General features: G+C 38.2%; 1 protein-coding gene across 2 annotated transcripts in view; it reads right to left on the bottom strand.

Annotated features, from left to right (window-relative positions):
- The window catches only part of PLPP3 (phospholipid phosphatase 3), a 77328-nt gene that overhangs the window by 22961 nt on the left and 26683 nt on the right, over window positions 1-27684 (bottom strand). The window contains exons 2-4 of one of the 2 annotated variants that reach the window (XM_056533007.1): window positions 18975-19132; window positions 5212-5492; window positions 3426-3483 (exon numbers count right to left, since the gene is read on the bottom strand). In XM_056533007.1, the coding sequence (XP_056388982.1) occupies window positions 3426-3483; window positions 5212-5492; window positions 18975-19132 (497 nt within the window). Of the gene's footprint in view, window positions 1-3425; window positions 3484-5211; window positions 5493-18595; window positions 18754-18974; window positions 19133-27684 lie in introns of both variants that reach the window. The other variant, XM_056533006.1, reaches the window with a different exon arrangement.

The following is a 27684-nucleotide window of genomic DNA, read 5'->3' as shown; positions in this document are numbered from 1 at the left end:
TTCCTCAATAGTCAGCCAATCAGCATAACCGAGCTGGGTAACATGTCTACATCCTTGTAGCCCTAAGTTACTAAGGATAGCACGGCTCATCCCCCTAGGTATGACTAAGATCCCAGCAGGAACCAAAACACGTCAGTGCTAACACGTATATATATATATATTTTTTAATTCTTATTTATTTTATTTTTGCTACCAAGCATTATGAAGTGTCCTCCTGGTTGTTAATGATTTGTACAGTACAAATATAGGACCATAAAAAATCCTGGATACCGGGCTTTTCGTTTCGCATTGTCATCTTGATACAAGTCATCGACCTTTCGTTGTTTATTTAAGGCAGGTGAACGGCCGCGTGAGTCATATTCGCGCTAATAAGGAAGTCGCCTTTCTCCTTTATTACTATCTCTTAGATATCGAGTCCTATATAAACGTACAATATGTCATCTCCCTGCGTACAGAGATCCGAGCGCTACACTGGAAACAAATCCGATACGAATATTACCAGGCACTGCTACGCTATAACCCTAATTTCTCGCACTATCTCCACTGCCAAGCGCGATGATGTAATATCTGGCCGGACAGGTTCTGCCACGGTAATTTTCTGAAAGGAAAAATATGAACATTGGCCAAGCTCGCACGGTACTTGCCAAACTGCACTTATTGCTTACAAACACTCAGGACGGCTTAGGGGGAAAAAAAGTTACATCATGTTTTATACTCCAGTCACAGCCGAAGCTGCATTCGGAGATTTCCTACTACTACTAGAGCGCAGTGCATTGTGGGGGATCTAGAGAGACAATGAGAGCTAAGCTGACAGAGGCGCCGATGAAAATCTGCATTATGTTTTTATACTCCAATCACATCCAGAGCTGCACTCGAACTTCTGATGCTCTTGTCAGAGTAAGACAATAAGAGCTGAATGGTTAGGTCACATGACTGATTTTAAAATGCAGATAAAGCAGAATTTTTTTGAATGCAGCTTTGGTTGGGACTAAAGCAGCGTTTCCCAACAGGGTGCCTCCAGCTGTTGCAAAACTAAAACTCCTATCATGCCAGGAGAGCAAATGGCTGTCTGGGCATGCTGGGAGTTGTAGTATTGGACACCTGGAAGGCTGCAGGTTAGACTCCTACAATTTTTTCCAATGCTTCCCAGTCAGGGTGCCTCCAGCTGTTGTGAAACTACAACTCCCAGCATGCCCGAACAGCCAAAGACCAATGTTTCCCAACCAGGATGCCTTCAGCTGTTGCAAAACTACAACTCCCAACATTCCCAGACAGCCAAAGGCCAATGTTTCCCAACCAGGGGGCCTTTAGCTGTTGCCAAACTACAACTCCCGGCATGCCTGGACAGCCGAAGGCTGTCCAGTCATGCTGGGAGTTGTAGTTTTGCTACAGCTGTAGGCAGGCTGATTGTGAAACACTGCCCAAAAGCTGTCTGGACATGCCGGGAGTTGTAGTTTTGCAACAGCTGGAGGCACACTGGTTGGTAAACATTACCCAAAGGCTGAACATGCATGCTGGGAGTTGTAGTTTTGCAACAGCTGGAGGCACTTTGGTTGAGAAACTGGCCAAAAGGCTGCCCGGACATGCTGGGAGTTGTAGTTTTGTAACAGCTGGAGGCAAACTAGCTTGGAAACATTGCTGTAGGGGGTGCAGAGTTAGCAGTCATTAAACAGGTAGTTGTAAAACTACAACTCCCAACATGTCTGGGAAACACTGGAGCTACATTTTAAGGCTTCCCGATGACTCAGGTGTCACCGCTCCGCCCGCGCTGTAAATCTGCAGTAATCGCGCCTAAGCCTCCTATCTGACACGTGAAAGAATATTTTTGTTGTAATTATATATAGAAGAACGTTTTCTATAAATAGAACTCACTGTTCAATCTTCGGGACACCTCCGAAAATGGAAGTGGAGGGGGTGAAAACAAAACTTTCATTCAGCAACAAAAAACCAAATAGGTCGACTTCTGTTTTAATAAACGTCGGGGGGAAGGAGCTTAGAAAAACAGCGAGAAATAAAAGCCGCGGCCTCTACAGAAGGGGCTTAGCTGCCTAAATGTTTTCATAGTATCCGAGTAAGGATGGGGGGGGGCTGCAACTCACAGACACTATGATGGGGGGGGGGGGGCGGGGGTCTTACACTACCACTGAAAGGAAATTCTGTGCCACCTTTCCCCTCTAACACCTGCGGCAGGTAATATTTTACGGCAGCGAGCTGGGGTCTGAATCATTTTCCATACATTAAGCCACTGTTTCCCAACTGGGGTGCCTCCAGCTGTTGCAAAACTACAACTCCCAGCATGCCTTTGGCTGTCCGGGCATGCTGGGAGTTGTAGCTTTGCAACAGCTGGAGGCACCCCGGTTGGGAAACATTGCATTAAGCAAAATAAATACCGTAACACTGAATAAGGAATCTCTACTGGAAAACAACAAGACTCTTCTTATGAATTATAAAGATTTTTTATTTTGCGCCCTCCCGCAATTTTGCTAAATACATAAAAGATTTGAAAGATTTTGGGGGGGGGGGGGGGTACATTTATTAAGATGGAATGTACAATGTACGCTGCCTCTGTAGTGTAAACTGTAATAAATCTGCCATTGTGGGAGACCATGCCCACATTTCCAGATAATTTATGCAAAGCTCCGCCCACTTTGTGAGGGAGGCGCTAATTGTTTCTAGCGAAAAAAAAAATTTGTGCACTGTTCTGAGCATTTCTATAAAGTAGTTTATGGTCACTCTGCCGCCGATCTAAAGTTGATGCAAATTCACTTTTAATTGTGACCACACCCCTCCTTTTCAAGCCCCGCCCTTGAGGAATCACTACATTCTGGTATGGCTGTAATTCAGAGTTTAGATATGTTTTTAAGCTGGTTAAAATAATAGATAAATAGTATATAAAATGATGAATATAATAAATAATATTATATAAAACCATAAATAGAATAAATAAATATTATATATAAAATAAAGAATAGAATAAATAAATAATTTTTAATTATTTATTTATTTATTTAAATGTTTTATTTTAAATAAATTTCAATTTAATGTTAAAAAAATAAATGTAATAAATAAATATTATATACATAAAATAATGAATAAAATTATACATACATATATTTATATATTATAATAAATAAACAAATATATTAAACAATAAATATAATAAATAAATATAAATGCTGATGGTATAAAAAGATTTTTGTGACAAGAATGACTAAATAAACCACTAGGTGTCTGGGAGGTGGAGTGCCCCTTTATATTATGTCTCTCATACATTGTAATGCAGAGTAGCCAGACATCCGCAGTTACTTCTTCACCAGACTCGGTGTCTCACCCATAGGGGTTTCTACTGATAACATTTGATTTACAAAGTAAATAATTCTATAATTTGGCTCCTCTAATACAATTGTACTATAAATACAACTTACCACCAAGTACAGCATGGTATACATGGAGAACGAGGCGTGGCCGGAGAAAAATGACTTTCTGTAATAAAAAAGAGAGAAAACAACAACTAAGTATAAGATAAACATCAATAAATATCAATAAACGTCAATAAATATAAATGTGATGGAGCAAGACCTGAGTCATGGACTTATCTAGATGCACATCAGTCTCCACTACATCTATTTGTTCATATACAGATAAAAAGGAAACAATATACTGATAATTCAGTGTTTACAGGAGATAATGGATCAGAACAATCATCGATCGTAGAATGGTTCATTGTTACACAGCACCGGATGCTGCGGGTTTTATTAGGAGGTTTTCTAAGTTGAGGTGGAACATAAGAAAGATAACAAAGGACCTAAAAATTAACCTATTATTGTTGGTTATGGACCAAAAGGGCTAGATGAGCATAGTCTTCTGTAAGGAAGCCCCACCTATGATTACATACTATATAAAGACTGCGGAGCTACCCAAGATGCCCTCACCCCTCATCTCCATGGTCTTATGTGATATAATGTCATTGATGATTGTAGCCTGTAGAACTACTCAGACTAGACCCACTCCTCTTCTTCATGGTCTTCTATGATGTAGATCCACCCATGAGTATATATATATATATATATATATATATATATATGGAAGACTGCCCCTGTGGTGCTCTTCAGACCACACACACTACTCTTCTCCATGGTCTTCTATGATGTAGATCCACCCATGAGTATATATATATATATATGTATGTATATATATATATATATATATATATATATATATATGAGACTGCCCCTGTGGTGCTACTCAGACCACACCCACTCCTCTACTCTATGGTCTTCTATGATGTAGATCCACCCATGAGTATATATATATATATATATATATATATATATATATATATATATGTGAGACTGCCCCTGTGGTGCTCCTCAGACCACACCCACACCTCTTCTTCATGGTCTTCTATGATGTAGCTCCACCCATGAGTATATATATATATATATATATATATATATGAGAGACTGCCCCTGTGGTGCTCTTCAGACCACACCCACTACTCTTCTCCATGGTCTTCTATGATGTAGCTCCACCCATGAGTATATATATATATATATATATATATATATATATATGTATATATATATATGAGAGACTGCTCTTGTGGTGCTCCTCAGACCACACCCACTCCTCTTCTTCATGGTCTTCTATGATGTAGATCCACCCATGAGTATATATATATATATATATATATATATATATATATATATATATATGAGAGAGACTGCCCCTGTGGTGCTCCTCAGACTAGACCCATCACTTTTCTCTAGGACCACTGTCTTCTAGGATATAGCACCACCAATGACTATATATAACAGAGACTGCCTCTGTGGTTCTCCTCAGACTACACCCACTCCTCTTCTCCATGGTCTTCTATGATGTAGATCGACCCATGAATATATAGAGAGACTGCCCCTGAGGAGATACTGAGGTCAGCCACACCCCTTTTCTCCATGGTTTTCTGGAATATAGCCCCACTGATGTCTGTATACAACAGCGACTGCCTCTGCAGAGCTCCATAGACCAGAGCCAATCCCTCCACTCTATGGTCTTTATGAGACTCTTCAGATAGAATAAATGGGGGAGGGATAAACCCGGTGAGGAAGATGGCCAAGCTTTAACCATTGAGATTGTACATGGGGCCCTCTATGCCCATCACTGATCCCCCAATAACCACTTATCATCTGGCCCTTCATGCAGTATGTTACCTACCTGGCTTCAATGACTTTACTCTCCAGACCTCTGCACTTATAATCCTGGATGTATCCAAGAGAACAGTTGATTTGCGTGAAATCTGGATCGCAAACTTCCAGAAAATGTGGGCGCAGACGTCCGATCGACACCTTGGCGATGTCCGTGAAAGACTGACTTATTGCGCAGCCAAAAATGAAGCAACCGACCTGCTTGTACAATGCAGAGACGTAGGGGTTCTGGATGAAGGAATAGGAGCGCTCCTTCAAGTAATATATCCGGAAAAATTCACCCACAATGATCTGTAAAAGACAAGTAACCTCTTATTAGTGACATGGCAGAGGAAGAAGAAGAAGAGGAAGAGGAAGAAGAAGAGGAAGAAGGAGAAGAAGAGGAAGAAGAAGAACACAAAGATGACCCCTCACCAGCAACGAGCAAGCGGCCAGATCCCAAACCAGTCACGAACTCTGGAGCACTGAGAAGACTGGAGAATTTTGGGGTAATACTATTTATATGGGCACCGGGAGTGAGTGTAGGATTAGAAGAACATGGCGTCACACCTGTCCATGGGTTGTATTGGTTCCTGCAGCTCAGCCCCATTGGAATTGTAAAGTAGGATTTAGCTGCAACACCACACACATCCTGTGGTCAGGTTTGGCGCTGTTTTTAGAAAAAGCATTCATGTTATTCTAACCCCGCACAACCTGTTCATTTACAATGTATCCATCACTTCCATCACTATGACGACCTATAGACCCAATAGGGCTCCCATGGATTATCTGGAGATACAAGTGTATACGTGCAGCTTATACAACCTGGAGCAAATTAATGCTCATTCAGATTGTTCGACCAGCCATGAACCACAATGGGCTCCATAGTGGCCGCTCCGGAGGCTGATAATACAATGATGAAGAATTGACGTCCCAGAGCCCACAACTAAGATATCAGCGCAGACATGTGACTAGAATGGAGTGCGCTCCTTCCCAGACCCTTTCAAAGTATTCCATCCATTACGACTTATTTCCACATGAATGCCGTATATCTTGATAAGTCAGATGGCACTCGCTTTCCCACGAAGTTATTTTAATTTTGGGTCTTTGTATATGAATGGGTGGCTGGGAAGAGGGTAAATGTATAAAAGGGTTATGTCTGTGTGCAGTCTATGTGTGTGGTGTATATATGTATACTATGTGCAGCATATTTGTGTGATGTATATATGTATACTATGTATAGTCTATGTGTGTGGTGTATATATGTATACTATGTGCAGTCTATGTGTGTGGTGTATATCTGTATACTATGTATAGTCTATGTGTGTGGTATATATATGTATACTATATGTAGCTAATATGTGCGGTATATATCTGTATACTATGTGTGTGGTGTATATATGTATACTATGTGCAGTCTATGTGTGTGATGTATATATGTATACTATGTGTAGTCTATGTGTGTAGTGTATATCTGTATACTATGTGCAGTCTATGTGTGTGATGTATATATGTATACTATGTATAGTCTATGTGTGTGGTGTATATATGTATACTATGTGCAGTCTATGTGTGTGGTGTATATCTGTATACTATGTATAGTCTATGTGTGTGGTATATATATGTATACTATATGTAGCTAATATGTGCGGTATATATCTGTATACTATGTGTGTAGTGTATATATGTATACTATGTGCAGTCTATGTGTGTGGTGTATATGTGTATACTATGTGTAGTCTGTGTGTGTGGTATATATATGTATACTATGTGCAGTCTATGTGTGTGTGGTGTATACATGTATACTATGTGCAGTCTATGTGTGTGTGGTGTATACATGTATACTATGTGCAGTCTATGTGTGTGGTGTATATGTGTATACTATGTGTAGTCTGTGTGTGTGGTATATATATGTATACTATGTGCAGTCTATGTGTGTGTGGTGTATACATGTATACTATGTGCAGTCTATGTGTGTGTGGTGTATACATGTATACTATGTGTAGTCTATGTGTGTGGTATATATATGTATACTATGTGTAGTCTATGTGTGTGGTATATATATGTATACTATGTGTAGTCTATGTGTGTGGTATATATATGTATACTATGTGTAGCCTATATGTGCGGTATATATCTGTATACTATGTGTGTAGTGTATATATGTACACTATGGGGGAGATTTATCAAAACTTGTCCAGAGGAAAAGTTGCCCAGTTGCCCATAGCAACCAATCAGATCGCTTCTTTCATTTTTAACAAGGCCTCTGCAAAATGAAAGAAGCCATCTGATTGGTTGCTATGGGTAACTGGGCAACTTTTCCTCTGGATAGGTTTTGATAAATCTCCCCCTATGTGTAGTCTATGTGTAGTGTGTATATATGTATACTATGTGTAGTCTATATATGTATACTATGTGTAGTCTAGGTGCAGTGTGTATATCTGTATACTATGTATAGTCTATGTGTGTGGTGTATATATGTATACTATGTGTAGTCTATGTGTAGTGTGTATATATGTATACTATGTGTAGTCTATGTGTAGTGTGTATATATGTATACTATGTGTAGTCTATATATGTATACTATGTGTAGTCTAGGTGCAGTGTGTATATCTGTATACTATGTATAGTCTATGTGTGTGGTGTATATATGTATACTATGTGTAGTCTATGTGTAGTGTGTATATATGTATACTATGTGTAGTCTTTATATGTGTAGTCTATGTGTGTGGTTTATATCTGTATACTATGTATAGTCTATGTGTGTGGTGTATATATGTATACTATGTGTAGTCTATGTGTAGTGTGTATATATGTATACTATGTGTAGTCTTTATATGTGTAGTCTATGTGTGTGGTGTATATCTGTATACTATGTATAGTCTATGTGTGTGGTGTATATATGTATACTATGTGTAGTCTATGTGTAGTGTGTATATATGTATACTATGTGTAGTCTATGTGTAGTGTGTATATATGTATACTATGTGTAGTCTATATATGTATACTATGTGTAGTCTAGGTGCAGTGTGTATATCTGTATACTATGTATAGTCTATGTGTGTGGTGTATATATGTATACTATGTGTAGTCTATGTGTAGTGTGTATATTTGTATACTATGTGTAGTCTTTATATGTGTAGTCTATGTGTGTGGTGTATATCTGTATACTATGTGTAGTCTATGTGTAGTGTGTATATATGTATACTATGTATAGTCTATGTGTGTGGTGTATATATGTATACTATGTGTAGTCTATGCAGAGGAAGAGTGGTGCAGTTGCCCATAGCAACCAGATTGCTTCTTTCATTTTCCACAGGCCTCTTTAAAATGAAAGAAGCAATCTGATTGGTTGCTATGGGCAACTGCACCACTCTTCCTCTGCACAGGTTTTGATAAATCTCCCCCACTATGTGTAGCCTATATGTGTGGTATATATGTGTAGTCTATGTGTAGTGTGTATATATGTATACTATGTGTAGTCTATATGTGCGGTATATATGTGTAGTCTATGTGTAGTGTGTATATATGTATACTATGTGTAGCCTATATGTGCGGTATATATGTGTATTCTATGTGTAGTGTGTATATATGTATACTATGTGTAGTCTATATATGTATACTATGTGTAGTCTATGTGTAGTGTGTATATATGTATACTATGTATAGTCTATATATGTATACTATGTGTAGTCTATGTGTAGTGTGTATATATGTATACTATGTGTAGTCTATATATGTATACTATGTGTAGTCTATGTGTAGTGTGTATATATGTATAGTCTATATATGTATACTATGTGTAGTCTATGTGTAGTGTGTATATATGTATAGTCTGTGTGTGTGGTGTATACATGTATACTATGTGTAGTCTATGTGTAGTGTGTATATATGTATACTATGTGTAGTCTATATATGTGTACTATGTGTAGTCTATGTGTAGTGTGTATATATGTATACTATGTGTAGTCTATGTGTAGTGTGTATATATGTATATTATGTGTAGTCTATATATGTGTACTATGTGTAGTCTATGTGTAGTGTGTATATATGTATACTATGTGTAGTCTATGTGTAGTGTGTATATATGTATACTATGTGTAGTCTATATATGTATACTATGTGTAGTTTATGTGTAGTGTGTATATATGTATACTATGTATAGTCTATATATGTATACTATGTGTAGTCTATGTGTAGTGTGTATATATGTATACTATGTGTAGTCTATATATGTATACTATGTGTAGTCTATGTGTAGTGTGTATATATGTATAGTCTATATATGTATACTATGTGTAGTCTATGTGTAGTGTGTATATATGTATAGTCTGTGTGTGTGGTGTATACATGTATACTATGTATAGTCTATGTGTGTGGTGTATATATGTATACTATGTGTAGTCTATGTGTAGTGTGTATATATGTATACTATGTGTAGTCTATATATGTGTACTATGTGTAGTCTATGTGTAGTGTGTATATATGTATACTATGTGTAGTCTATGTGTAGTGTGTATATATGTATACTATGTGTAGTCTATATATGTATACTATGTGTAGTCTATGTGTAGTGTGTATATATGTATACTATGTGTAGTCTATATATGTATACTATGTGTAGTCTATGTGTAGTGTGTATATGTATGCTATGTGTAGTGTATATATGTATACTATGTGTAGCCTATATGTGCGGTATATATGTATACTATGTGTAGTCTATGTGTGCAGTATATATCTGTACACTATGTGAAGCCTATATGTGCGGTATCGTCTATGTGTGCAGTCTATGTTCACACACTGTGTATATGTGCATATTGTGTGTGTATGTGTGTGTGTATATTTGTACACTATGAGTAGTCCACATGTGTACAGTATATACAGTCTATAAGTGTAGTCCAGTGTTTCCCATCCAGGGAGCTTCCAGCTGTTGCAAAACTACAACACCCAGCATGCCCGGACAGCCTTTGGCTGTCCGGGCATGCTGGGAGTTGTAGTTTTGCAACAGCAGGAGGCACCCTGGTTGGGCAACACTGGTGTAGTCTATATAGGAGGAGAGTTGCTAAGAGTTGCCCATAGCAACCAATCAGATCGCTGCTTTCATTTTGCAGTGGCCTTGTTAAAAATGAAAGTAGTGATCTGATTGGTTGCTATGGGCAACTCAGCAACTTTTCCTCTGGACAGATTTTGATAAATCTCCCCCATGATGTCCACACACTGTGCAGAGTCTCCATGTCGTCTATGTAGCAGAGTTCACTATGTTTATGTATAGTCTATATGAGTAGCATGTGTGCATTTACTATGTGTAGCCTCCAGTCCGCGGGCGCTGCCGTATACAGACTATCTGCTCTTCAGACCATTAAACTTCATATTAAAGATGAATAATAGTCCGGAATATCCCCAAATGGCCAAACCCCCGTATAACACAAGTCGCTCGGCCCCATTTGTCGTAACCTCCGCTCCAGTAGGCGGACTGTAAATTCTGGGATCATGGACTCCATAACGCACCGCCAAGTCTTTGGATGAGACAGAGCGGCCGTAAATCCCAGTTATGACCTGGAGAGGCTCCGACTCTTCTGAGGGACACATAATGAAAATCAGACGGGGACACCAGGTCCAACGATCTCACCACGGCAGAGGGGGCCGAGCACCAGGCCGTCATGTTAACCTCCAGGCAACCCCCCCCCCCCCACCCCGAACCCCTCTATACTGCAGGGAATATGCACCCTATATTACCAGACATGCCCTGTCCATATTGGGGCAAGATGTAAATAATGCAAAAATATATATATATAAAAAAAAAAAAAAAAAAATCAGAAAATTGGGAGAATAATGGCCACATTGTAAAAAAAAAAAAAGAACTCAACCCTATTTATAAAACTTTATACGTCTTATAAAGTTTGAAGAAAGGAATTTATATTAGTATCTGTGCCTCGGGCTGGAAAAAGGGAAAAATAATGAGACGGGGTGGGAATACGCGGATATTACGATACATGGCCGGCTCTGCTGTGCTGCACCGCCATCTCTGCTGCGCAATTCTTAACTTCCAATGCTGGGGTGTCCCCAGTGATACGGTCATAGGTCATGTGAGTGCTCAAGTCTACAAAGCGGTGTCTCCTTATCAGTGTGCCTCCAGCTGTTGCAAAACTACAACTCCTAGCATGTCCTGAATTGTGCTAAGATATTCACTATATACAGATAAGTATTATCCTAAGATATTCACTATATACAGATAAGAATTATCCTAAGATATTCACTATATACAGATAAGTATCGTCCTAAGATATTCACTATATACAGATAAGTATTATCCTAAGATATTCACTATATACAGATAAGAATTATCCTAAGATATTCACTATATACAGATAAGTATTATCCTAAGATATTCACTATATACAGATAAGTATTGTCCTAAGATATTCACTATATACAGATAAGTATTGTCCTAAGATATTCACTATATACAGATAAGAATTATCCTAAGATATTCACTATATACAGATAAGTATTGGCCTAAGATATTCACTATATACAGATAAGTATTGTCCTAAGATATTCACTATATACAGATAAGTATTATCCTAAGATATTCACTATATACAGATAAGTATTGGCCTAAGATATTCACTATATACAGATAAGTATTATCCTAAGATATTCACTATATACAGATAAGTATTATCCTAAGATATTCACTATATACAGATAAGTATTGGCCTAAGATATTCACTATATACAGATAAGTATCGTCCTAAGATATTCACTATATACAGATAAGTATTATGCTAAGATATTCACTATATACAGATAAGTATTATCCTAAGATATTCACTATATACAGATAAGTATCATCCTAAGATATTCACTATATACAGATAAGTATCATCCTAAGATATTCACTATATACAGATAAGTATTATCCTAAGATATTCACTATATACAGATAAGTATTGTCCTAAGATATTCACTATATACAGATAAGTATTGTCCTAAGATATTCACTATATACAGATAAGTATTGTCCTAAGATATTCCTATATACAGATAAGTATTATCCTAAGATATTCACTATATACAGATAAGTATTATCCTAAGATATTCTCTATATACAGATAAGTATTGTCCTAAGATATTCACTATATACAGATAAGTATTGTCCTAAGATATTCCTATATACAGATAAGTATTATCCTAAGATATTCACTATATACAGATAAGTATTATCCTAAGATATTCACTATATACAGATAAGTATTGTCCTAAGATATTCACTATATACAGATAAGTATTATCCTAAGATATTCACTATATACAGATAAGTATTATCCTAAGATATTCACTATATACAGATAAGTATTGTCCTAAGATATTCACTATATACAGATAAGTATTGTCCTAAGATATTCACTATATACAGATAAGTATCATCCTAAGATATTCACTATATACAGATAAGTATTATCCTAAGATATTCACTATATACAGATAAGTATTATCCTAAGATATTCACTATATACAGATAAGTATTATCCTAAGATATTCCTATATACAGATAAGTATTATCCTAAGATATTCACTATATACAGATAAGTATTATCCTAAGATATTCACTATATACAGATAAGTATTATCCTAAGATATTCACTATATACAGATAAGTATTATCCTAAGATATTCACTATATACAGATAAGTATTATCCTAAGATAATCACTATATACAGATAAGTATTATCCAAAGATATTCACTATATACAGATAAGTATTGTCCTAAGATATTCACTATATACAGATAAGTATTATCCTAAGATATTCACTATATACAGATAAGTATTATCCTGAGATATTCACTATATACAGATAAGTATTATCCTAAGATATTCACTATATACAGATAAGTATTATCCTAAGATATTCACTATATACAGATAAGTATCATCATAAGATATTCACTATAAAGTCTAAACTGAGAACTCCTCTGAGCCCCCGGGGACGCCCTGTATCTATATTTATTTTGCTATCAGGGTCCCCTCCCCCCGGTGTCACCGCTGGTGGGCTTCTCGCTTCCACAGATGCAGCAATCTGTAAGGAATTAATTGAGGAATTAACTTAGTAACCAGAGTTTTTATTTTTCTTTTCCTATTTTGGTAGGAACACAGAGGATGAGGAACAGACGTCCATTCTGTGGCATCGGGGCGAGGAGAGGTCCTGACTCCTCGCAGATGTAGCGGAGCCGAGAGAGCGTCTCTCATGTGTCCAATTATCAGGCATTATTATTATTATTACCAGGGGGGGGGGGGGGGGACTGACCATTTGGGGGGGCGCTGACCACCAGGGGGACCAGGACTGTTCTCCGGTGATTGTTACATCGTTACCTTGTGACACACAAGACGCTTGTATAACTCACTCTTAGATCTTGTCGTTCAGGCGGCTGTTACATAATGATACATCCCTTTAACTTTCAATTACTTAATAACTTAATGGCCCCAAACTATGAATCGCTCAGAATCGCGCAAATTGGCGTCGGGGCCGGTGGCATCACACAGGTCATGACCCCTTCATGTGTGAGATGTCACCTCTGCATCATTATGGAGCCCGGAAGGTCCACAACCAAAGGGGCCAAAGATATTCCTATATACCTGTGCTTCCCAAACAGTGTCTGGGCATGCTGGGAGTTGCAGTTTTGCTACAGCTGGAGGCACGCTGGTTGGGAAACACAGGTATAAAGTGAATATCTTAGGCTGATATTTATCTGTATATAGTGAATATCTTAGGGTAATACTTATCTGTATATAGTGAATATCTTAGAATAATACTTATCTGTATATAGTGAATATCTTAGGACAATACTTATCTGTATATAGTGAATATCTTAGGATGATACTTATCTGTATATAGTGAATATCTTAGGATAATACTTATCTGTATATAGTGAATATCTTAGGACAATACTTATCTGTATATAGTGAATATCTTAGGACAATACTTATCTGCATATAGTGAATATCTTAGTATAATACTTATCTGTATATAGTGACTATCTTAGGACAATACTTATCTGTATATAGTGAATATCTTAGGATAATACTTATCTGTATATAGTGACTATCTTAGGACAATACTTATCTGTATATAGTGAATATCTTAGGATAATACTTATCTGTATATAGTGAATATCTTAGGACAATACTTATCTGTATATAGTGAATATCTTAGGATAATACTTATCTGTATATAGTGAATATCTTAGGATAATACTTATCTGTATATAGTGAATATCTTAGGACAATACTTATCTGTATATAGTGAATATCTTAGGATGATACTTATCTGTATATAGTGAATATCTTAGGACAATACTTATCTGTATATAGGGAATATCTTAGGATAATACTTATCTGTATATAGTGAATATCTTAGGACAATACTTATCTGTATATAGTGAATATCTTAGGATAATACTTATCTGTATATAGTGAATATCTTAGGACAATACTTATCTGTATATAGTGAATATCTTAGGATAATACTTACCTGTATATAATGAATTTCTTAGGATAATACTTATCTGTTTATAGTGAATATCTTAGGATAATACTTATCTGTATATAGTGAATATCTTAGGATAATACTTATCTGTATATAATGAATATCTTAGGATAATACTTATCTGTATATAGTGAATATCTTAGGACAATACTTATCTGTATATAGTGAATATCTTAGGATAATACTTATCTGTATATAGTGAATATCTCAGGATAATACTTATCTGTATATAGTGAATATCTTAGGATAATACTTATCTGTATATAGTGAATATCTTAGGATAATACTTATCTGTATATAGTGAATATCTTAGGCTGATACTTATCTGTATATAGTGAATATCTTAGGACAATACTTATCTGTATATAGTGAATATTTTAGGATAATACTTATCTGTATATAGTGAATATCTTAGGCTGATACTTATCTGTATATAGTGAATATCTTAGGACAATACTTATCTGTATATAATGAATATCTTAGGATAATACTTATCTGTATATAGTGAATATCTTAGGACAATACTTATCTGTATATAGTGAATATCTTAGGATAATACTTATCTGTATATAGTGAATATCTTAGGATAATATTTATCTGTATATAGTGAATATCTTAGGCCAATACTTATCTGTATATAGTGAATATTTTAGGATAATACTTATCTGTATCTAGTGAATATCTTAGGCCAATACTTATCTGTATATAGTGAATATCTTAGGATAATACTTATCTGTATATAGTGAATATCTTAGGCCAATACTTATCTGTATATAGTGAATATCTTAGGATAATACTTATCTGTATATAGTGAATATCTTAGGATAATACTTATCTGTATATAGTGAATGTCTTAGGATAATACTTATCTGTATATAGTGAATATCTTAGGACAATACTTATCTGTATATAGTGAATATCTTAGGACAATACTTATCTGTATATATTGAATATCTTAGGATAATACTTATCTGTATATAGTGAATATCTTAGGATAATACTTATCTGTATATAGTGAATATCTTATGATGATACTTATCTGTATATAGTGAATATCTTAGGATGATACTTATCTGTATATAGTGAATATCTTACGCTGACACTTATCTGTATGTAATAAATATCTATATCTTTGGCTGATAAGAGAGATGCTTGGAGTTGTAGTTTCGCAACAGCTGGAGGCACACTGGTTGAGAAACACTGTTTTGATGTTTCCAAAATAATTTACTGTTTACAACTAAAAACGCTAAAATGTTTACAAATACTTTGCTTCATCTTCCAGAGCTGCATGAACAATTCTGCCAGCTTCCTCTCCACCCCCTGCTTGTTCAGTGTTTGCTTTATCATTTATCTCTATACAGTGTATTGTAGGATCTCAACAATTCAGATGGCTTTCTCTTAGCTCTGATCTCCCATCACTCCCAGCTAGTTCAGGGTCTGCACAGAGCGCACACTGAGGATTTGTCTGCCCAGACTGTCATACAATACATTTCAGGATTCCATCAATTCTGCTGGTTTTCCTGAGCTCTGATCTCCCACTACCACTCTGCTGGTTCAGTGTCTGTACAACTAATGTTTTGCCTATCCGTCTGTTAAGACTCTCCCAGAATGCATTGCAGTAGAGGACCGTGCATTATAGAATCCCAACAATACTGCTAGTTTAATTCTTAGTTCTAATTTCCCACTCCCTTCTGTATCAGTGTCTGCACAGAGTTAAATGGGTTTTTCAGTGAAAAACATTTTTTTTCATATCAACTGGCTCCAGAAAGTTAAACAGATTTATAAATTACTTCTAGTAAAAAAAATCTTAATCCTTCCTGTACTTATCAGCTGCTGAAGTTGAGTTGTTCTTTTATGTTTGACAAGAGTGCTCTCTGCTGACACCTCTTTCCTTGTCAGGAACTGTCCAGAGTAGGAGCAAATCCCCATAGCAAACCTATCCCGCTCTGGACAGTTTCTGAGACAGAGGTGGCAGCAGAGAGCACTGTGGTCAGAGTGAAAAGAACAAGTCAACTTCAGCAGCTGATGAGTACTGGTAGGATTAAGATTTTTAATAGAAGTAATTTACAACCTTGTTTAACTTTCTGAAGCCAGGTGATATAAAAAAAATGTTTTTCACTGGAATACCCCTTTAAAACTTTGTTATCATGTCTTTTACTTCAGACACATCTAAAGCTGCATTCACTCAGTGTTTCCCAATCGGCGTGCCTCCAGTTGTTGCAAAACTACAACACCCAGCATGCCCGGACAGCCGAAGGCTGTCCGGGCATGCTAGGTGTTGTAGTTTTGCAACAGCTGGAGGCATACTGGTTGGGAAAAACTGGTTTACAACGAAAGAGTTATGTATGCAAGAGGAATCTGCAGGGGGCAGTAGAGAGTTGGAAGATTTTTAACGCAAAATTGTAAATGCAGCTTTGGATGTGAGTGGAGTATAAACCACAATATATGTAGATATTTAATGCTTTGGTGCAAGATGTCTAGTTTTGGCGAACCCGTCTTGTTAAAACTTTCCCAAAATGCATTGCAGTAAAGTAAAGTGCATTATAGGATTTAATGTAAACCAGTACAGTACTAAATGATTCTCAACAGTGCAAGAAGTGTGAAGGCAGCTCTGGTTGGGATTGGAGTAAAGTCAATTTGTAATTCCAAATCTGTAAAAGTAATGGAAACATTTTCTCAGTTTATGTGATTATGTTAAGCCACAGATTCATACATTACCTGAGATTTAACCCTGCATATTCCTTACACCTGGATACATGAAACGTAACACTGGACCTAAACACAGTGACGTCTCCAGGATCCACACACAAAGCTGAAGCCTATGCAGAGGGGGATTGTGTAGTGACCCGTGACCTCCGGTGCGCCATCTTTTATACGCTTCAATATGGGCCCCCGGGCAACTATAACAGGCTTAATCCACATATGGAAGGAAAGCAAAGGATTTTTCCCAACACCCATGCAAAAGCAAAGATAACATGGAACAAATCAGAGGGAATCAAAACCAGATCCACATAAAACTCCAGGAATAGTAACTGATTCAAGAGAGAAGAAAAATATTACACTGAACTCTGAGATGAACTGCAAGGTCTGAATGAAGACCGGTTGCTTTGGCCATAATATATCTATATAGAGATTGAGAGATTGTCAGGGCTCTGCTTTAATGATACAGAGTTCCAAATCTCCTGCAGCAAAACTAACTAAATGTTTCCACCACTAGGAGGAGCTTATGATCTGACTGTATACAGAAAAGCTCCAGCTCTCCCCCTAGTGGTAGCTACAAGCAGCTAGAATTTTATCTTTTCACCACTGGGGATTTGGAGCTTCATATCAGGAACCCAGAGCTGCCAACTTGGACTTCACTTCAGATATTCAATTAACAGAATCAATAAAGAACAATTCGCTGGAGAGTTCTTAACCTTTTTATGGGCTTGTGAACATTTATGATGTCTCCTTGTTTCAACGCCAATTGTGATGTGTATAGGGACTACCCCAAATTATAATATTAATGGGTCATCACTGAGCGGATACACTGCAGATTTTCTTTATCCATAAAAGATTACAGTAGCAGCAAAGTCGATCAGATTTGTAGAAATGTCAGAAAACACTGCGCATTTTTTTTTTGCCGCGCACAAATCTCACTTTGCTGCTGCTGTAAAGGTATGTTCACACAATTCATATTCAATTGGAATGTGCAACCTGTAACTTATTGAAACGTTACCATATTTATCTCGTGCAGAAATACCGTGGGGTTGCCAAGACGTGCATTGGCCCCATTGTATGCCCAGAAGGTTAAGAACTCTCGCCAGCCGCCATTGAAAGACAAAAAAACGTAAGCGATTTTCGTGATTGACAGTCAAGCACTTACAGCAAGGATGGAAATGAGAATGCCAGCAGCAGAGAGCACAGCGTCATTTATGGTCTCTCCAGATTTGGTGGGGTACCGGATACTTTCATCCTTACAGTAGAACCCCCGGTGATACGGTTGGATTCTGTTAGTTTCAATTATCAGGAAAGGTAGGGCGGCTAGCCATAGAGCGAGAGAGAGAGAAAAAAAAACGGAAAACATGGTCAATGGACAAAGTAACACAAAGAGATTAATGCACAGGGTGGGGGGGCACCGCCGAGCAATGCTAGACCTCCCCCGTGAGTAATGGTGGCCAATGGAGGCTCCACCATTACTGGGAGAGGGAGGGGACAGGGCTCCGCAGGACCCCCCCAGCTCCTGTGCCACACATATCACTTACAGAAACCAGCGCAAACAGCACCCCCAGTGCGAGAAGCAGAGGGATTGATATCGTGCTCCTCTTAAACTCATGTCTGATGCTGTCATCGCTGCAGAAAAAGCCCCTCTGGTAGGGCAAGATGGCAGATGTGCAGTTGGTCACCACTGCCGGGGCGAAGGCTGTTAGGACAAATGGCGAAACGTCACAGGTTACAATGCACCACTGGTTCACCAAAACCAGACATCTGGCGCTATAGCATTAAAACCTACATATATTGTGGTTTATACTCCACTCACATCCAAAGCTGCATTCACAATTTTGCTTAAAGGGGTACTCCCATGGAAAACTTTTTTTTTTTTTAATCAACTGGTGCTAGAAAGTTAAACAGATTTGTAAATGACTTCTATTAAAAAATCTTAATGCTTCCAATACTTTTTAGGGGCTGTATACTACAGAGGAAATGCTTTTCTTTTTGGATCTCTCTTCTGTCACGACCACAGTGCTCTCTGCTGTCCATTTTAGGAACTGTGAGAGCACTGTGCTCGTGACAGAAGAGAAATCCAAAAATAAACGCATTTTCTCTGTAGTATACAGCCCCTAAAAAGTACTGGAAGGATTAAGATTTTAGAAGTCATTATTTTAGATATTAGAAGTCATTTACAAATCTGTTTAACTTTCTGGCACCAGTTGATTTAAAAAAAATAAAAATAAAAAAATAAAAGGGGTACTCCACCAGAGTACCCCTTTAAAAAAATCTTCCAACTCTCTACTGCCACCTGCAGATCCTTTTTGCATACAAAACACTCTTTTGCTGTAAAGCAGTTTTTCCCAATCAATGTGCCTTCAGCTGTTGCAAAACTACAACTCCCAGCATGCCCGGACAGCCGAAAGCTGTCCGGACATGCTGGGTGTTGTAGTTTTGCAACAGCTGGAGGGACGCCAGTTGGAAAACACTGAGTGAACGCAGCTTTTAGATGTGTCCGAAGTAGAAAACATGATAGCAAACAAAGCAAGCCAATTGTTTGCAAAGTCCTATTACATTGGGAAATTAGAAATTGCGCAACTCAAGTTGTTGTGCAGCCTCATAAAGTAATAAAATTATCATTTACTCCTCTGACACATTATACAATCTGAACACAACAGTTTCCAGCTGCAAGAAAAAAAGAATTGTTGTGCAGCCCCGGAAATAATATAGTAAGTGTATATATAGTAACAATATGAAAAATATAAGTAAATGTAAACACATAAGAGTAACAATATGACAATATATGTATAGTATATGTAAACACATATGGCAACATTGTGACAATACAGTAAGTATAAGTATATATAGTAACACTGTACTTACATATACGTATATTGTCATATTGTCAATATATACACTTACTGTATTGTAATATTGTAACTATATGTACATACACTTACGTACTGTATTGTCAATATGACAATATAATAAATATATGTAAGTACATACAGTAACAATGTGACAATAAACTCATATGTAAGTACATACAGTAACAATATAGTAAGAGTATGTAAGTGCATATAGTAACAATATAACAGGTATATATGTAAGTACATATAGAAACAATATGACAATATAGTCAGTATACTGTATGTAAGTATATATAGTAACAATATGATAATATAGGCGGTATATGTAAGGACATATAGTAACAATATGACAATATAAGTGTATAGTAACAATATAGTAACAATATAGTCAGTATATGTAAGTACATATAGTAACTATATGATAATATTGTCAGTATATGTAAGTACATATGGTAACAATATAACAATAAAGACATATAGTAACAATATGACAATATAAGGGTATATAAGGACTTATAGTAACAATATGACAATATAAGGGTATATAAGGACATATAGTAACAATATGACAATATAAGGGTATATAAGGACATATAGTAACAATATGAAAATATAATATAAGGGTATATAAGGACATATAGTAACAATATGACAATATAAGGGTGTATAAGGACATATAGTAACAATATGACAATATAAGGGTATATAAGGACATATAGTAACAATATGAAAATATAATATAAGGGTATATAAAGACATATAGTAACAATATGACAATATAAGGGTATATAAGGACATATAGTAACAATATGACAATATAAGGGTATATAAGGATATATAGTAATAATATGACAATATAAGGGTATATAAGGACTTATAGTAACAATATGACAATATAAGGGAATATAAGGACATATAGTAACAATATAACAATAAAGTCATGTGGTAACAATGTGGGACATTTATCAATGTTTGCTTATGTATTCTTTTTTTTAGTAATTTTTTGCTTACTTTTTTTTTGCAACTTATTTATCAACTGGTTTCAGCCTGTTGATAATTTTCTTTCACGTAAGCAATTTTTCCTTTTTTACTTTGGTAGTAGCTTTTTCTGCTCCATGTTTGAGCTGGAGTAAATTTAGTCAATTTTTAACCCTGTTGCGACTTTTTTTTTGCGCAGTTGCGACGGTTAATAAATACCTGACTACCCGTAGTCCATTTTAAAATTATTACTACGTAGTTCATTTTTGGAAAACTTGCTTTTCTTACTTTCCAGTCAAAATGTCGCACGAAAAATCGCGTAGTCGCAGTTGCGACAATTTTGCGACAATTATAGTAAAGAAAACCTGACTAAACCCGTTGATAAATGTCCATGAATATGACAATATAATAGGTAAATGTAAGTGTATATATAGTAACAATATACCAATATAAGGGTATATAAGGACATTACAATACAGTAAGAATCCTATAATCTAGTCCTGAAGACTCCTGGGACACACTGCACAATACACAGAGCGAGCGGCTGCGCACAGTGCGGTCTTTCTCCTGCGGACAGAGCGGCCTTCAGCACCTGGGAGGAAAGCGGCGAAACATCTTGTATAAACCAGACTCATCTCTATTTCACTACCTAAACATTCTAGTCGGCGGCCAACTTGGCCCGGGCCGCGCATCCTGCATGCCAAGCGTCCACAGAGAAGACTGAGCCTGTACAGTCCTGAGGAGCGGGAACCCTCAGGAGAAGCTTTGGCGCAGACCAGACCCAACCAATCAGATTGCGCGAAGAAGACAAAAGCGGACGCGGCCAGGTCTGCGGCGCTGGAATTACGTGGCTTTGTGTCGGTGCGATGACTTTACACGCAGCTTCTCTTCTGCAAATGGTTCACACATGACAAATCTGCAAAACACATGTCCTTCTGGGGGAACATTAACCGCTTAATCCCCGGAAGACGCTCGCACGTGACGGACTTTGCACATATTGTGTTATTCCTGGGAAGCCATCTAATCCTTTTGTTTCTGGAAGGGATGAGGACTGAAGAGGTTAAGTGTTTACAGATGCTGCGGACCGCGGGGATGGTAACAATCTGCACCCTCTATCCCAGCACATATACGTCCGATAGAGTCACAGAAATGGCGCGACGAAAAGGATTGTCCGCTCTTATGTACGTAAAGCGCAATCATATACAGAGAAACATTGCAGGACTTTCTAATATACTTTGGGAACTTTATCAACATTATTTGGATGAAAAAAGTTGCAAAGTTTGGTGCTTGGTGCACTTCTCAAAGTGGGTGTGACTTAGCAAAAAGGGGGTGGGGCCTCTAGAGTAAGTTTTAGTGCATAGATTTCAGTTTGTGGCGCACAAATACAGTCCTGTTTAGGTATCAGATGCGCAAATCTCTCTCCTGTCCTGATACTTTGTTACAATGTATCGGTGCAGATCAAACGTATCAATTGAAGTCCAGGCTGTTTAGCTTACAGAGGATTGTTTGGGCTGGATACAACTGTATAGAGTCGAGACAATCATCTGTGTTTACATCAGCAGCACAAAACTCTCTTCTATGCTGAGAGTTTGTTACAATGTATCAGTGCAGGTAAAAGGTATCAGTTGGCATCCAGGCTGTTTGGTTTACATAGAATTGTCTGGGTTGGATACAACTGTATAGAGCAGTGGTCTTCAACCTGCGGACCTCCAGATGTTGCAAAACTACAATTCCCAGCATGCCCGGACAGCCAACGGCTGTCCGGGCATGCTGGGAGTTGTAGTTTTGCAACATCTGGGGGTCCGCAGGTTGAAGACCACTGGTAGAGAGTCTAGACCAGTGTTTCCCAACCAGGGTGCCTCCAGGTGTTGCTAAACTACAACTCCCAGCATGCCTGGACAGCCGAAGGCTACCAAAGGCTGTCCAGGCATGCTGGGAATTGTAGTTTTGCAACATCTGGAGGCACCCTGGTTGGGAAACACTGGTCTAGACAATCATCTGTGTTTACATCAGCAGCACAAAACTCTCTTCTATCCTGATGGTTTGTTACAATGTATCAGTGCAGGTAAAATGTATCAATCTTCTGTTTTTACATCAGCAGCACAAAACTCAGTTTGTTACAATGTATCAGTTTGGAGTGTGGACCGTAGTGTATAGAGTGGAAGCCACCAGAGTCTTGCATCATTGCCCTGATAGTTTGTTACAATGTATCAGTGCAGATAAATGGGATAAATGGATCAGTTTGAAGTCTGAATCTCATCCCTCTCCTGTCCTGACAGTTTGTTACAATGTGTCAGTGCAGGTCACATGCATCAGTTGGGAGTCCCAGCTGTTTGGCTCACAGAGGATTGTTTCGATTGGATACAATTGTATCAGTCCTCTGTGTTTACACAAGCAGCACCAATTCCTCTTCTGCGCTGACAGTCTGTCACAATGTTTCAGCGCAGGTAAGTTGTATCAGTCTGCATCGCTGCATCTCACGTAACCTCGGGTGACCTCCTGTCGATTTCAGAGGAAACAGATGAAGCAATTTCTGGGAATGTTTTGGCTCCAAACATTTAATTTACTATCGGTAACACTGAGCGTCTTCATTCACATCCAGGAGTGATGGCAGAACATTGAGCATATCCTCACAGATGACACAACTCATTGAGGTGCCACTGACATGTCTGACCACGTGCGGGGCCCCTGACATATCTGACCACTGCGGGGCCCCTGACATATCTGACCACTGCGGGGCCCCTGACATATCTGACCACTGCGTGCCCCTGCATATCTGACCACTGCGGGGCCCCCAACATATCAGACCACTGCGGGCCCCTGACATATCTGACCACTGCGGGCCCCTGACATATCTGACCACTGCGGGCCCCTGACATAACTGACCACTGCGGGCCCCTGACATATCTGACCACTGCGGGCCCCTGACATATCTAACCACTGTGGGGCCCCCAACATATCTGACCACTGCGGGGCCCCTGACATATCTGACCCCTGCGGGGCCCCTGACATATCTGACCACTGCGGGGCCCCTGACACATCTGACCACTGCGGGGCCCCTGACATATCTGACCACTGTAGGGCCCCTGACATATCTGTCCACTGCGGGCCACTGACATATCTGACCGCTGTGGGGCCCCTGACATATCTGACCACTGTGGGGCCCCTGACATATCTGACCACTGTGGGGCCCCTGACATATCTGACTTCTGCGGGGCCCCTGACTGGAGCACAAAGTGACCTACTATGTTTGACATTGTGTTGACAGAGAATTGCACAAGTGCGAGTCGAAAGTGCAGATTGTGTCATATTTGGGATTTGTTCATTGTCATCATCTGAGGACATAGTGATCTCCAACCTGTGGACCTCAAGCTGTTGCAAACCTACAACTCCCATCATGCCCTGACAGCCAAAGGCTGTCAGGGCATAATGGTAGTTGTAGATTTGCAACATCTGGAGAGTCACAAGTTTAAGCTCACTGCACTTGACTATTCTTTAATCTAACCTTTCCTTGGGGGCGTGACCTATTTTTAGTTATCTCCACCCCTGAGAAGACCTATACAGGGGAGAAGAGACTTGCTGGGAATTGTAGTTTTGGAACAGCTGGCGGGCCGCAAGTTGAAGATCACTGCACTTTACTATTCTACAATCTAACCCTTCCATGGGAGTATGACCTATTCTCAGTTATCTTTACCCCTGAGAAGAAGCCCTCTACAGGGTACAGGAGACTTGTGGAAGATCTGAGCTGCTCTCCATTCCAGAAAACTGTCAGGACATGATGGGAGTTGGAGTTTTTGCCACAGCTGGAGAGTCGAAAGTTGAAGATCACTGCACCTGACTATTCTATGGTCTAAATCTACCTTGAGGATTTGACCAATTCTTAGTTATCTCCAAGCCTGAGAAGAAGACATGTATAGGGGAGAGGAGACTTGTAGAAAATCTGAGATTATCCCGATTCCACATGGGGTTTCCATTTCAACTGCAGTGGGGGGGGGGGGGGGGGGGGTGGTTCTACTATGGTGGCGTAAACCTCTGAACAGAATTGCCCTCCCAAGTGTTAATTGAAGATCTGGGGCCCTTATGCAAATTCTGCACCAGTTCCCATGCCGACCATGCGTCTTCCAATAATGAGCCCCTTCAGACACGAGGACTTGAATGCATCTGACACCTTTGCCCCCCCCCCCCCCCATCCTGACCTGTAGCTACAACCCTGAAATCCAGACCCGCTTTAGATGCAGTTACTTTCATTTCCAATGGACACAAGGGGCCATTTATTTCCAGTCCGGGTGAATGGAGCCACAAAGTCACTTTAACAGTAATCTCCACATGACAAGGCTCGCCAGGCCGATGACGGAGCTTGGAAATTTCTCTTTAATATTTGGTAGCTGTTTAATTTTGGGAACCGGGCCAATGACTAGAAAGGAAAAGGAAAAAAAAAAAACCCACCCTGCCAGGTCTGCGCGATACCAGAGGTGCGCTCACATTGTAAATATTATGATTGCACGCTTGTGACTTGGGCGCTATTTTAAGCAGTTCAGGGCTACTGGAGCTGGGGGGGGGGGCTGTAAACCTCATTTGGGTTGTAATAGGCGCTCAAATTATTGAAATTGGCTCCTGGCCAAAGTGGCTGAGAGTGAACGTCTTATATTCTGCGCGGGGCCTTTGAAGACGTAACGTTTATGTAGAAGTGATGTCTGTGTGCGCAAATGTATGGATGTCCTCCGCTCGTATACCGCCACCTAAAACACCGGGAAGGGATTTGTGGCCTCTATTAATGTCTTCTGCGGGTTACCCTCCAGAATGTATGCAATGGGCTTTATCTGTCTACTTTCTATCTATCTATCTATCTCATATCTATCTATCTATCTATCTATCTATCTATCTCATATCTATCTCATATCTATCTATCTATCTATCTATCTCATATCTATCTCATATCTATCTATCTCATATCTATCTCATATCTTTCTATCTCATATCTATCTATCTATCTATCTCATATCTATCTCATATCTATCTATCTATCTATCTATCTCATATCTATCTCATATCTATCTATCTCATATCTATCTCATATCTTTCTATCTCATATCTATCTATCTATCTATCTATCTCATATCTATCTCATATCTATCTCATATCTATCTCATATCTATCTCATATCTATCTATCTCATATCTATCTATGTATCTGTCTAAATCCACAGTAGAAATCCAACAGCACTCCAGGAGTAGGTGAATTAAAAGTGTTTATTGACCCATAGTCAGCAGTGGATGCAACGCTTTGATAGCATCACACCGTCTTTCTCAAGCATCAATCTATCTCATATCTATCTCAAATCTATCTATCTATCTTATATCTATCTCATATCTATCTATCTCATATCTATCTATCTCATATCTATCTATCTATCTATCTATCTATCTCATATCTATCTATCTATCTATCTCATATCTATCTATCTCATCTATCTATTTATCTCATATCTATCTATCTATCTCCTGTCTATCTATCTCATATCTATCTCATATCTAGCTATCTCATATCTATCTATCTATCTCATATCTATCTATCTATCTATCTCATATCTATCTATCTATCTCATATCTATCTATCTATCTATCTATCTATCTCATATCTATCTATCTATCTCATATCTATCTATATATCTATCTCATATCTATCTATCTATCTATCTATCTCATATCTATCTATCTATCTCATATCTATCTATCTTATATCTATTTTTGCTATCTCAAATCTATCTATCTCATATCTATCTCATATCTATCTATCTATCTATCTATCTATCTATCTCATATCAACTATATATCTAATATCTATCTTTCTCATATATAATTATCTATCCTTTTTTCCTATTTCAGAAAGCCACTTACAACCCCACTCAGGTACATGGAATGGATTTAAAGACACAGATATTTCTTATGTTCAGAATTCCCTGGGAAAATAGCAGCTGGTGAGTGACCTTCTACTGATATCTCTTCATAGAACATCTTACTGTTTATCTATGACTTGGGGTAGAACAGTATAGAAGGTATATATAAGATATACATAAATATAAGAATATAAGGTCTATACATAGAATATAAGATCTATACATAGAAGTTGCTGAAAACATTGAGGCCCAAACAGTTAAATTATATCAGGATGACAATGAACTGAACAACAACGTCACAAACAGGAAAAACAAACGTCACAGAGATTCTATTTGCTTCTCAGCAGAGGACTGTGCCCCCCCCCCACTCCCTGTATATATATATATATATATATATATATATATATCCCAGGCCCTTTGCCCCCTCTCTAATCTATTGCCGCCATTTGCCCCATTTTGCCTTCATTCTATCTTTTCTCTCCAGCAGGTAACTCTTGTTCAGCAGACGCCACCAAAAGACGG

This window comes from Hyla sarda, chromosome 7 (assembly GCF_029499605.1).
Source record: "Hyla sarda isolate aHylSar1 chromosome 7, aHylSar1.hap1, whole genome shotgun sequence".
NCBI classification, from domain to species: domain Eukaryota; kingdom Metazoa; phylum Chordata; class Amphibia; order Anura; family Hylidae; genus Hyla; species Hyla sarda.
The sequence above is the reverse complement of the archived record's forward strand: the minus strand, read 5'-3'. Positions and strand labels throughout refer to the sequence as shown.